Source organism: Macaca nemestrina, chromosome 11 (assembly GCF_043159975.1).
Source record: "Macaca nemestrina isolate mMacNem1 chromosome 11, mMacNem.hap1, whole genome shotgun sequence".
Lineage (NCBI taxonomy): Eukaryota > Metazoa > Chordata > Mammalia > Primates > Cercopithecidae > Macaca > Macaca nemestrina.
The window spans coordinates 117616906-117628738 of NC_092135.1; the positions used below are offsets into that span (position 1 = coordinate 117616906).

The 11833-nt window shown below is 58.1% G+C and overlaps 2 protein-coding genes across 4 annotated transcripts; one reads left to right on the forward strand and one right to left on the reverse strand.

Annotated features, from left to right (window-relative positions):
- Positions 1-163: 163 nt before the first annotated feature.
- Positions 164-5063, reverse strand: LOC105481275 (chondroitin polymerizing factor). The gene is made up of 4 exons (XM_011740780.3): positions 4463-5063; positions 2831-3404; positions 2162-2341; positions 164-1850 (listed from the first exon to the last, which is right to left on the reverse strand). The coding sequence occupies exons 1-4, from the start codon at positions 4774-4776 to the stop codon at positions 591-593; spliced, it is 2328 nt and encodes a 775-aa protein (XP_011739082.2). The 5' UTR covers positions 4777-5063; the 3' UTR covers positions 164-590.
- A 186-nt stretch (positions 5064-5249) lies between these two features.
- LOC105476924 (transmembrane protein 198) lies at positions 5250-11809 on the forward strand. Of its 3 annotated transcripts, none has more exons than XM_071073438.1 (5): positions 5250-5615; positions 5963-6132; positions 8748-9323; positions 10394-10596; positions 10948-11809. In XM_071073438.1, exons 2-5 carry the CDS (start codon positions 5967-5969, stop codon positions 11083-11085), a joined length of 1083 nt encoding a protein of 360 aa, XP_070929539.1. In that variant the 5' UTR covers positions 5250-5615; positions 5963-5966; the 3' UTR covers positions 11086-11809. The 3 variants fall into 3 exon arrangements, with proteins under 3 accessions (XP_070929539.1, XP_070929540.1, XP_070929541.1); XM_071073439.1 differs by having other exon boundaries at positions 5266-5615; positions 5928-6132; XM_071073440.1 differs by having other exon boundaries at positions 5484-5615; positions 5963-6064.
- Positions 11810-11833: the final 24 nt, after the last annotated feature.

The window sequence follows — 11833 nt, forward strand, 5'->3', positions numbered from 1 at the left end:
TGACCAAGCACGCACTGGGGGCTGGGGTGAGGCTGGGCACATGCATGACTTGGTCCCGGGTGAAAGGAAAGGCAGGCCCCAGCAGGGGCAGGGGAGCCTGTGTGCTTAGCCAGTTCTCCCTCCCCCACGCCCGTCTACCCTTTCAAAACCTCTGAATCACGAGTCCACACTTGGCCAGTTTATTAAAGGCAGGGAGCTTCAGCAGGGTCCAAAAGGGAGAAGTTGGGAGATGCCCCTCCTCAGCTCCCTGCTTCCCTAACAACTCTTCTACAGCCCAGCCCCCAGGGCCCAGAGGCAGGGCTGGCGTCAGGCAGACTGTACTGCATAAATATGTGGAGGCCACAGCCCGAATCAGCAGCGTCAGGGGGCAAGGAAACTGGGTTTGGGGCAAGAAGTGGGTGGCTCTGGGGGCACCTCCCCCAGTGCTTGTCCAGAGCCCAGGGACCCACAAAGCCAGAGAGGGGACCAGCGGGCCAGCTTGGGGTCTGGCTATGGCCAGCCCTGCCCAGCGAGGCTGGCAGGTGGCTCTGGTTTTGGGGGAGGAGTGGGGTGGGGTGTGGCCATGCCACGGCCCACGGGGACAGGTGGGGTCAGGTGCTGTTGCCCTGCTCCTGCTCAAAGAGTAGCATGGCCAGCTGGGTTCGGGATCCGAGGCCCTCAAGCACACTCTGGCGGCAGCGGTGGTATAGGTCCTCACTGAGCCTCGCGCTGCATGTCTGGGCCCGGTAGCGCTGCAGCAGCGCCGGCTCCACTGCCCGCAGCACATGCAGACTGGAGAAGTGGAGGAACAGCTCGTACACGTCCAGGCTCTCCAGCAGCTCCTCTTCTTGTTCTGAGGCTGCCGCCAGGCGACCACGGGCTGCCACGTAGTCGGAGTTGTAGAAGCAGGCCTCGCTGGCTGCCTGGCGATCAAAGCGGCCAGTGTCACGGCCCAGCTCTGGGGGCCCAGGCCCTTGTGGTGGGGCCACAGCTGGGTGGAAGGCTTGGAAGTGCATGGGAAAGAAGGCCTGCCAGCCGGAGATGGCATGCATGCGGCAGCGGTTCAGGAAGTCAGGCGTGAGCACCGTGTCGGGCCCGGCCAGCAGGAACAGTGTGTCCAGTGGGTGCTTCTTGGAGAGTAGATCCATGAGGCGCAGTGGTGAGGGTGCGGCTGTCTGAACACTGAGCCATGGCACCCGGGCGCCGGGGAAACGCCGCTCCAGCTCTGCCACGTGGGCCTTGACAGGTGCGAAGACATCTGCGTGGGCTGCGCGCTGGGCCTGGCGCGGCTCATACAGTAGCAGCAGGGTCAGGGCTGCCGCAGCATCACCAGGCTCCAGTGCTGCAGTGGCAAAGGCCTCCAGGAAGCCAGGGGCCAGGTCACGCTCAGCCGCAGCTAGAGGCAGGAGCACAGTGAGACGTGAGGCCTCAGTGACATAGGGCACAGGCAAGATCTCCACGCGGCTCAGCGGCCGGAGCAGCTGTACTCGGTGAGTGAGGGGCCGGCGGCCTCCCTGGGGGGTCAGTGCCTCCAGTTGCAAGTCCAGTGTGTATTCCATACCCCGGGCTGGATCAAAGCGTCGGTAGCCATTCACCAGTTGCTGCTTCTGGAGCCGCAAGGCCGGGTGGTAGCGGCGGTTGAGCTCCTCTAGAGCTGTCCCCAGAACATCAGCCACATCAGCCCGATCAGCCCCACGCAGTGGGCAGCGGGGTGAGCCATCGGCGCAGGAGAAAGCGTGCTGCTCCGTGAAATAGTCCCAGCGCAGCACCTCAAAGCGGGAGGCCGGGCGGGATGGTGCTGGAATGCCCACAGGCCAGGCAGCTGCCCGGTCACCATCAACAGCCAGACGGCTGGTATTCTGGATCTCCCACTGGATCAGAGAAACAGGCCATGAGTAAGGGGCAGACCAGAGGAGCAGCACACAGCTGGGGGACTGAGTAGGCAGCAGGTGCCACTCAGGATGGGTCACTAGTCCCCTGCCCACCCAGGGTCCTTACCTATCATTTCCCCAGCATAGACAGCCTAAGAGCCTGGAGGCTCATCAGAGAACGTAGAAACAGGCAGGGGCTGGGAAGTAGTTTTGTTCTGTGATTCTAGTGCTAACTTTTCATTTCTCTGGGATCTCTGTGACCTCTCAGATCCTGTGCCCCTCACTCCGCCATCCCCAGACCTAGACCATACCTGTAACTCCTGGATCTCCTGGTATGTGCGTTCCAGTTCAGCTCGGGCGAAAGCCTTGTGCAGCTGGTACATGTGCACAGGGTCACGCACAGGGTGGGCTGTCAGGGCACTTCGGAAACGAAGGTCCCCCTCCTGCACCGGCTCCCCAGGGCTCAGCTCCAGATGGCTATAGTGCACCCCCTGGGGAGAGGAAGGGAGGGGATCTGTTATGAGCTGGCATTGTCTTCCATTGTCTCATAGTGAGTATCTCATCTCCTCAGTCTATGACCTGTTGTGGACTTACAGTCTGAGGGTTTAAGTCTACCTTGACCAGTTGTGAGTCTGTGTGACCTTCAGCATGCCTCTGCTAGCTCATCTGCGAAATGGGCATGCGTCCTGTCTCAGGGCTGTCCAAGGGCTAAAACAATAACTAACATCAAATGCCTATTATGTACAAGGCTCCCTTATTTTCCCTAATCCTTGTAACAACTCCGAGCAATAATTATTTCTATTGGCACAGAGGAAGCTACTGAAGCCCAGGATATTGAGTAATCTACCCGGGGTCACAGGGATAGAAAATAAATGTCCGAATTGGCATGGAAAACCAGGCCTGTAGCTCCACCACCCCTTTGCCTCTCAGAGGGATTTGAACATGACAGGAGGTATCGCCGGGATAGCTTATCATCCCACCTCATGGTCACCAGTGCAGCCCACCCCGGTGGCATCGAGAATGCAGCGACCCAGCCACTCGTCAGGGCGCGCACTGACGATGTCGTTGCGGCAGCCTTCCAGGTGGGGGCGCAGCTGCTGCAGCAGCATGCGCGAGAGCAGCACCCCAAAGCCTCCATGGCAGTAGCGGCCGGGGGTGGGCTCTCCGCCGATGAAGTCCTGGGGCCGGCCCAGGTACAGGTGGGCGGCGGAGGCCAGGCTGAGGTGGCCAGTTAGGCGGGCCAGGCCGTGCGCCTCGGTGTAGGTGGTGTCAGGCACCAGGAAGAACCAGTCAAAGTCGTCGCCGTGCTGCTCCAGCAGGTGGCGCAGCGCCAGGTGCAGGTGCCCGATGGGTCGCTCCTCGCCCAGCGTCACCACCGCCATGCCAGGTGGGGCCCGGCGGCCCCGTGCGCCCGTCAGGAATACCACACGCTCCAGCCGGTGCCCCAGCGTGCGGTTCACGGCCACGCCCAGGGTGGGCAGCGTGGCCTGAGAGGTCAGCACCGCCACCAGCAGCCTCTGCCTGATGCCCAGCTCCGTGCTGATGTAGCGGGTCCTAGGGGAGGAGATGGCACAAGGTTATCAAAAAGACAACGGGGTGGGGGGTGGAGGGGGGTGGAGGGGGTGGTCAGCACAAACTCCGGCAGGTCGCGTCTTCTCTGCATCTGTGTTCTCACCTATGAATAGGATAAGAATAAACCCTCTCTCCCAGGGGTCATGAGGATTTAAACGAAATGGTCTTACACAGGTAGTTCTTTGCATTTGTGAGATGGCAACACCCACCCAGATAGGAGAGAGATATTGTGGGTCTGACTCCAGGGTTCGCTACTTAGTAGCTATGTCCTTAAGCGTGTTATTTAACCTGAGCCATCTGTAAAATGAGACTGATTATATCTGTTTAATTATATCTGATTATATCTGTCTGTCCAGCCAAATGCTGGACATACCATGTATCTACTCATTTCTATATAAATATGTCATTTTGCCACAAATGCCTCACATAAATGACATAAAGGAACGTTTGGCATAGGGGTGTACTGAGTGTTTCTGCGGGGAGGGGCAAACTGGACTCAGGGGCTCCAGGAACTTACCTTTGTTAAAGCAGAAGGTAAATTGCAGAACCAGCATTTGAACCCAATGTTACTTAGAAATTATTTCAACTCATCAGCAGATACATTAATGGGATGGGCGCTCCCTCCCCCAGCTCACCCTGAGGTGGCCCTTGTAACCCACTCAGGAACAAGAGATCCAGGTAAATCCTAGTTCTCGCCTTTCTCTTTCCCTGTTTCTGTACACTCAACCCTATATACAAGTCATTTCTCTAACCCCAGTAGCCCAGCCAGGGAGCTAGTAGGATCTTTGGGGAGCCATCGGGTCGAGTCGGTTTAGGACACAGGCCAGCAAGTTCAGCCCAGGCCGGGATAGGGCCCAGAGAAAGCCTCGGACTGGCCCCACGGCTCTTGGGGAAGGCAGGGCCATCGGAAGTTATCGGGGCCCAAAGACTTCCTGGCTCGCCAGCCCCTTCCTTCCGGAGCCCGACCCGGGCCCGGGCTGCTTCCCCGCGCGCGTCCCAGCCGCTGCCCAGTGGGTGGAGCAGGCGCAGCCGATCACTACCTGACGGCCTTTTTGGCGGCCTGGCCGGGCTGTGCGGGATGGTAGGGCAAGACGCGCGGCTCCCAATTCTCCCCGGCGCCTGCGCCGGTCCCGGGCTTCTCGCGCTCCGCTCCGGGCTGCACTGAGTTGGGCCGTCGCGCCGCGTTGGTGTTGCTGCGCGGCGGCAGCTCAGAGTCTCCAGGTTGGGGCGGGCCTGGGCCGCACGGCTCCTCCACCCAGGTGACGCTGAGCAGGCTCAGGGTGAAGCCCAGGGAGATGCCCACGGCCACGGGCCCTGCGGGCCGCAGCACCGACAGCAGCAGCGATGCCCGCATGGCGCCCGGACCGCGGGTCCCCGGCCCTGGCGAAGCCCCAGAGCAGCCAGAGGAGGCTCCGAGGGGGCGGGACCGGGGAGGGGGCGGATCCAGAGGGCTCGGGTCCCGCGGGCGGGCCCGCTCCCTCCCCGCAGAGCAGAGCCAGCGACCCGAGTCGAATCCCCGGGGCCGCGCCTCGATTCCCCTCCAGCAGCTGCTCTAGGGTGCGCAGGGTTCTTGCGCTCGGCCCCAGAGCCTCAGCCGCGGCCGCAGCTGTCCGACGTGTCACTGCAAGGGCCCCGCCCCCGGGGTGGGGTCTCGAGCTCCCGCTACCGGAGAGGGAGGAGAAGGGGGAGGTTAAAGGGGAAGGGCCCCCGGAAGTGCCCCCACCTCGGTGCGGGAGAGGGAGACGCCGGGGGCGGAGTCCCCTGCCTCCCGCGGCGTGGTTGGTGCGTCCCGGGTGACGTCAGAAGCAGCCCGCCCCTGCCTGGATGGTGCGCCCTGAGTGACGTCAGGAGCAGAGGCCGGAGCTGTCCATCAGCACCAAAGGCCGCGGGCGGGCTCAGGGCATGGGGCCGCGGTTCTGGGGCGGCCCGAGCCCCGGCTCCTGCTCCTTCCCCTTCCCCAGGCCCAAATCGAGTTCCCGGACGCCGCGGGACTGGAGTGCCAGCCGGTGTTGGAGGTGGAGCGGCGCCGCCACCGCGCGGAGACCAGTCTCTGCGGCCCAGCAGCCCCCTTCCTCGCACGACGGACTTTCCCTGGACCCCAGTCAATTGGAGCCTGTGGCGCCCCGCAACCCCGGCCCCTCGGGCGTCTACACAGTCTCTTTCACTCAGAAGCTCAGGTCGCCTCCAGCCCAGGTAAATCTTGGACAATCCCATATTGAGCCGCCCACAGACGAATCTCTTGGCTGCCTTCTTCTCACTGGCAGCACACTCCCCTCATCCCCCCTGACTCCCGTCCCTCTTTTAACTTCATCCCAGTCTCCTCTAGCCAGGCACTTTTGTTTCCCTTTGTCTTTGCTCTCCACTCCAGAAATGCTTCCAGAGCTGCACAAATGTGGATACCACTCCTTTGTCCACTGTCCTTGCTGAGTTCTCCCAATCCCTCTCCTACCCCCATCCTGGTGGGGACCCAGGACTCCTCTGTGACCCCAACTTTCCCTCTGTCAGGTTAACTTGGGAGGGTGACTCCCTTCTATTCCCAGCATTATGCCGGGGACTGTGGCAACACTGCGGTTCCAGCTACTGCCTCCTGAGCCAGATGATGCCTTCTGGGGTGCCCCTTGTGAACAGCCCCTGGAGCGCAGGTACCAGGCACTGCCGGCCCTCGTCTGCATCATGTGCTGTTTGTTTGGAGTCGTCTACTGCTTCTTCGGTGAGATCCCCATCTCATCCCTCACCTGGGCTACCCAGTGTTTTCCCGAGTTCTTTTTCTGAGCCCCTCAAGTCTTCTCTGAATCCCTCTACCATTGTGAATAATTCTTCCTTTTCTTTCATCCCACACATTTATAGATTGTCTAGACTCTATATTATAGGAAACACAGGTTTTTGGATTAGGCACACCTGAGTTTGAATTTACTTAGCTTTGCAGTTACTAATTGTGATGTCTTGGGCACATTAATCTGTCTGCGCCTCAGTTTTCTCATCTGAACAATGATCACATTTGTCTCATGTAGTGTTATAAGAATCAATAAGCATTCAATAGATAGTAGCTATTGTGGTGAGGATGTGTTTGGGTCACTGTGCTAGGTAGGCACTGAAAACACTTAGCAGGGTCATTACACATGGTCCCTTACCATAGGGCATATCATCTGACAGGGAGGAGACTCCCTGGAGCATTTACACCTGGGATACATATTAGAGTGGGCTGGATGGTGGTCACACACATCCATCCAGCCTATAAGGCAGGCTCTGGTAATCAGAGCTGCTGTGAATACTTGTACAGGATGGGTACTAAATAAGGGAACTCAGCTGAGTGGGCAAGTGGGGGCTAAAGTCCAGCTCATGCTCTGCCTGACAAAATCTGGGCCTTGGTACAAAGCTGCTTTGCCTAGAGAAAGGCACACCTTTTTCGAATATGCATAAAGGTGCCATATGGGCTAGTGGCCCACTGTAATGGGAGTAAGTGACCAGTGGCTCTGCAGCAAGAGTTACAGAACTTCCGAGGGGAGAGTGAGCTCTGAAGCTGGGGGCCCAAAGAAAGCCTCTGGGAGAAGAATTATAGGTGAGTGGGACCTGTGGGGGGCAAATGAGGCTTGGGGGCTGGGGTTCCAGGTTGGGCAGAGGTAATGCAAGACTTGTGTTCTGCAGCCTCCTCCTACAATGGGTGGGTAGACAGGGTTGGGAGCCAGATGGTCCCTCCCATTCCTCCCCCAAACTCTGGGCTGAACAACTGAAGAGTAGGCAGGAGGAAGTGCCCCCCGCAAGGGTTCAGGACACGTTCTGGGCCTCTGAGGATTCTGTATCACCTCACCCCCTCCATATCTGTACCCACTCCCTCTGCATGTTGCTCAATGTGGCCTCATATTCCCTCTCCTGGGCTTCCTGACATCCTACCCCTCTTGGATACCACTACTCCCAGGCTCACGGACTCTGAGCCCTTGTCCACACCCTACTCCTCTCTCTGCTCACAGAGCCTCCTGGACTCTCATACTTCCCCCTACTCCTGGAAGTGACTCTCCTCTGTTATCTTTCTCTTTGGCTCTCCCTGACTCCTTGACCCCCACCTCTGATTTCCATCTTTCCAACTATTCAGAATCTCCACTTCCCTCACCCTTTCAGGTATCTCTAATGGGCCTAATGGCCCTATAACCTCCTTATTTCTGAAACTCCACAAACACTATTTCCTTCTCTTTGATTCTGTGTGACCTCAGGTAAGCCTTAGTGACCTCCACCTCCCCTCACCTCCAGTTATGTCATTACCTTCCATCCCTCTGACCCCCTCTATTACTCCTAGCTTTGATCACTGGTTACTCCTCTCTAATCCCTATAACCTCATCATTTGATCACCCCTCCCCATACTGTGATCCCAGTAATTCCTTGTTTTGGTCTCAGTGTTCCTCTCTCTTGGAAATCATTTTATACTCTCAATGATTCTATTTCTGTCAATCTCCCTAACCTACAAATACCTCATTTTCCAGGACAACTCCCCAATAACTCTGCTTCTCTGTCCTCTTTGTAACCTTTCAGTGGTGCCATATCTCTGAAGCCCTGTGACCCTCAAAAACTCATCTTTCTGAACCTGTGTGACCCTCACCTCTCAACTTTTTTTTTTTTTTTTTGAGACAGAGTCTTGCTCTGTCACCCAGGCTGGAGTGCAATGGTGCGATCTTGGCTCACTGCAACCTCTGCCTCCTGGGTTCAAGTGATTCCCCTGCCTCAGCCTCCTGAGTAGCTGGGATTACAGGTGCGCGCCACCATGCCCGGCTAATTTTTTGTATTTTTAATAGAGACAGGGTTTCACCATGTTGATCAGGCTGGTCTCGAACTCCTGACCTTGTGATCCACCCACCTCGGCCTCCCAAAGTGCTGCCACCACGCCCAGCCCTCGAGTTTATTATGATTTCCAAATACCTCATCTCTGTGAGCAATCCCTTCTCAAAGACCCCACTGACTCTTTTGCTGATCCTCTTGGGATCCCAATGACTTATCTCTCTGACTCCTATGATCCCAATGACAGCAATGCACGGAGTCACCCTTGACTCGAAAGATTTATCCTAACTCTTGTGATCCTCATATATATCAACCCTCATGATCTCAATGGTTATGTCTTCTTTCCCATTGACTGCCAACAGCCCTATCTCTCTAACCTCCCTTGACCTCAATGGCCCCATCACTGATGCCCTCATGACCCCAGTGACCCTCAATTCTCTGATCTTAGTGTGTTTGTCTCTGGTTCCCCTGGGATCCCATGTCCTTGACCCCTTGGACCTGCTCCCTCCAGCCTGGTGCCCTCATCTTGGCCCCTCACTAGCCCCTGTTCCCCTCCAGGTTACCGCTGCTTCAAGGCAGTGCTCTTCCTCACTGGGTTGCTGTTTGGCTCGGTGGTCATCTTCCTCCTGTGCTACCGAGAGCGGGTGCTAGAGACGCAGCTGAGTGCTGGGGCGAGCGCGGGCATCGCGCTGGGCATCGGGCTGCTCTGCGGGCTGGTGGCCATGCTCGTGCGCAGCGTGGGCCTCTTCCTGGTGGGGCTGCTGCTTGGCCTGCTGCTCGCAGCTGCTGCCCTGCTGGGCTCCGCACCCTACTACCAGCCAGGCTCCGTGTGGGGTCCACTGGGGCTGCTGCTGGGGGGCGGCCTGCTCTGTGCCCTGCTCACTCTGCGCTGGCCCCGCCCACTCACCACCCTGGCCACCGCCGTGACTGGTGCTGCGCTCATCGCCACTGCCGCTGACTACTTCGCCGAGCTGCTACTGCTGGGGCGCTACGTGGTGGAGCGACTCCGGGCCGCTCCTGTGCCCCCCCTCTGCTGGCGAAGCTGGGCCTTGCTGGCACTCTGGCCCCTGCTCAGCCTCATGGGCATTCTGGTGCAGTGGCGGGTGACAGCTGAGGGGGACTCCCACACGGAAGGTAAGGGGGCACAGGCCAAGGTGGACATGAGAGGAGTGGGTGGCCAGGGATGGGTGGGGGGCCGAGTGACTGAGGAGTAGGGGACAGCAGCAGAAGGCCTCGATGGCTGTAGAGAGCTGACTTGCTCAGGGTCTGTGAGGATAGGACCCAGGTGCCATCATTCATTCCACAACAACATATGGAGTGTTGGCTCGGCACCGACACCATTCCAGGCACCAGGGATACAGCAGAGATAACACAGACAAGGTTCCTGTCCTTATGGGTGTACATTCAGGGCAGGCAGGAGACAGATAACAGAGATGCAAACAAACCAGATGATTCCAGTTGTGTAGAGTGATATGACAGAGACATGCAGGGTAATGTGAAAGAGTGACCTATGGAAGCTATTAGAGTTAGGGTGGTCAGGGAAGGCTACTTGAAGGAGGTGATATGTAAGCAGGCACTTGAAGGCTAAGGGGCCAGCCATGCAAAGAGCTAGAGAAGAGGAAACAGCAAGGGCGAGGGCCCTGAGAAGGAATGAGCTCAGCTTGTTTGAGGAAGTGGGGCAGGAGTATGGAAGGTGAGGTGTGGGAGCCAGGGTGATTGCGTGGACCCTCTGGGTCATAAGAAGCACTCCACATTTTGTTGGAAGGGCAATAAGACACCACTGGAGGGTTTAAAGTAGGGGAAGATAGAATCTAATTTAGTTTTTGGGATGCTCATTCTGCTGCTGAGTGTAGAAAGCATTAGAGGGAGCAAGTGTAGGGAAAACCAGTGAAGCAGCAGCTGTGATTGTCCAGTGGAAAGATGATGGTGGCTGGCCTAGGTGATTGGGAGAGGGATGACAGCCTGGAAGGGGGTACCTGGAAGCCTAGGAATCTTCCATAAAGACCTATGGAAGAAAACAACAACAGCGGGAAGTCCCCTCTGAGAGGCAGGAGACCAGGAAAGGAAGTGACAGGGTGGGAGTAAGGGGTTATGGACAAGAGGAATCTGGAAGCCTAGAGCCTCAGGTGGGAAGAGAGAGGGAGGGCTCAGGGGAAATAAGGCGCACAGTCCTCTGAGCTCCTTCTCTACCCATCCCACCACAGTGGTCATCAGCCGGCAGCGCCGACGTGTGCAACTGATGCGGATTCGGCAGCAGGAAGATCGCAAGGAGAAAAGGCGGAAAAAGAGACCTCCTCGGGCTCCCCCCAGAGGTCCCCGGGCTCCTCCCAGGCCTGGGCCCCCAGACCCTGCTTATCGGCGCAGGCCAGTGCCCATCAAACGCTTCAATGGAGACGTCCTCTCCCCGGTGAGCTCCCTGAGCCCATCCAGCCAGAATGAGAAGGAAGTGTGGAAACTCTGTCCAAACAGGACTGGGCTTTCCCCATGGACTGGTTGCTATCTAGAAGGCCTATTTGTCCATGCATCGGAGGCCACGCACCAGGGGCTTGGTGGGTCCAGCTGATGGGGGGATTGGGGGAAAGGTGCCCTCAGTATGGGTTTTAAGTGGGATATGGTTATGTGGTGGGGTCTCAGGGCTGTGGACTCTGGATCTATGGCAGTCTATAGGGGTGTCAGGCATGTAGGAATTCAGGAAGAGGTGGCTTTTAGGGCAGGATTCTGCGGTGGGACTCTCACACCTATGTTTGCTCCCCCACAGAGCTATATCCAGAGCTTCCGAGACCGGCAGACCGGGAGCTCCCTGAGCTCCTTCATGGCCTCACCCACAGATGCGGACTATGAGTATGGGTCCCGGGGGCCTCTGACAGCCTGCTCAGGCCCCCCGGTGCGGGTATAGCCATATCTGCCTGTCTAGACTCTGCAGTCACCAGCTCTGCCAGCTCGGGGAGGCCTGCTAGGCTGCCACTTAGCCCCCTGGCTTTGGCTGTCCCTCTCCCCAGCCTGGAGAGGGCTGGCCTGGTCACTAGAAGGGAGGATTGTCTCAGGCGAGTCTTGGCCTGAGAGGAAAGCCCCCTCCCAAGCTCCCAAGAGGCTCCTGAGGAACTCGGGGTGTGAACCCCATTGGGGTGTGCTCAGGGTTGTGAGTGTGTTGCCCGTGTGTCTGTGTGTATGTGTGCAGGGGTGGGCGGGCTTGGAGGGGACGCTGGGACCCTTGCCTTAGATTTCTGACTGGTAGGGTCTCTCCAGGCTCAACCCCACCTCCTCACCCCCTGCCGGGGTCCCATGGGCCACCTCCTGCATGTCTCCGCGGAGGGGCTACCTTCCTTCCCATCGCCCTGCCTCCCAGCCAGACTCATCTAAGGGTTCTTGTCCTTGTCTATGGGGCAAACTGTAGCACCCCTCACCGTGGTCCCCTGGCCTCTGCAAAGCCACCAGCCTGAGGGCAGTGGCAGGAGATGGGGGTGGGGGGTGCTGCTCTGGGCTGGGTTGGGAAGGGAGTTGGGGAGGGGCTGAAATGCACGGTGCATGTCTGGTGTCTGTCATGCCAACCTGGACACCTCATGCTTCTGTCTCCCCCACCCCACTCTGTTTTACATCTTTTATAAATGTGCCAAACTGCGTGGCCTCTGCCAGGAATGGTGGTC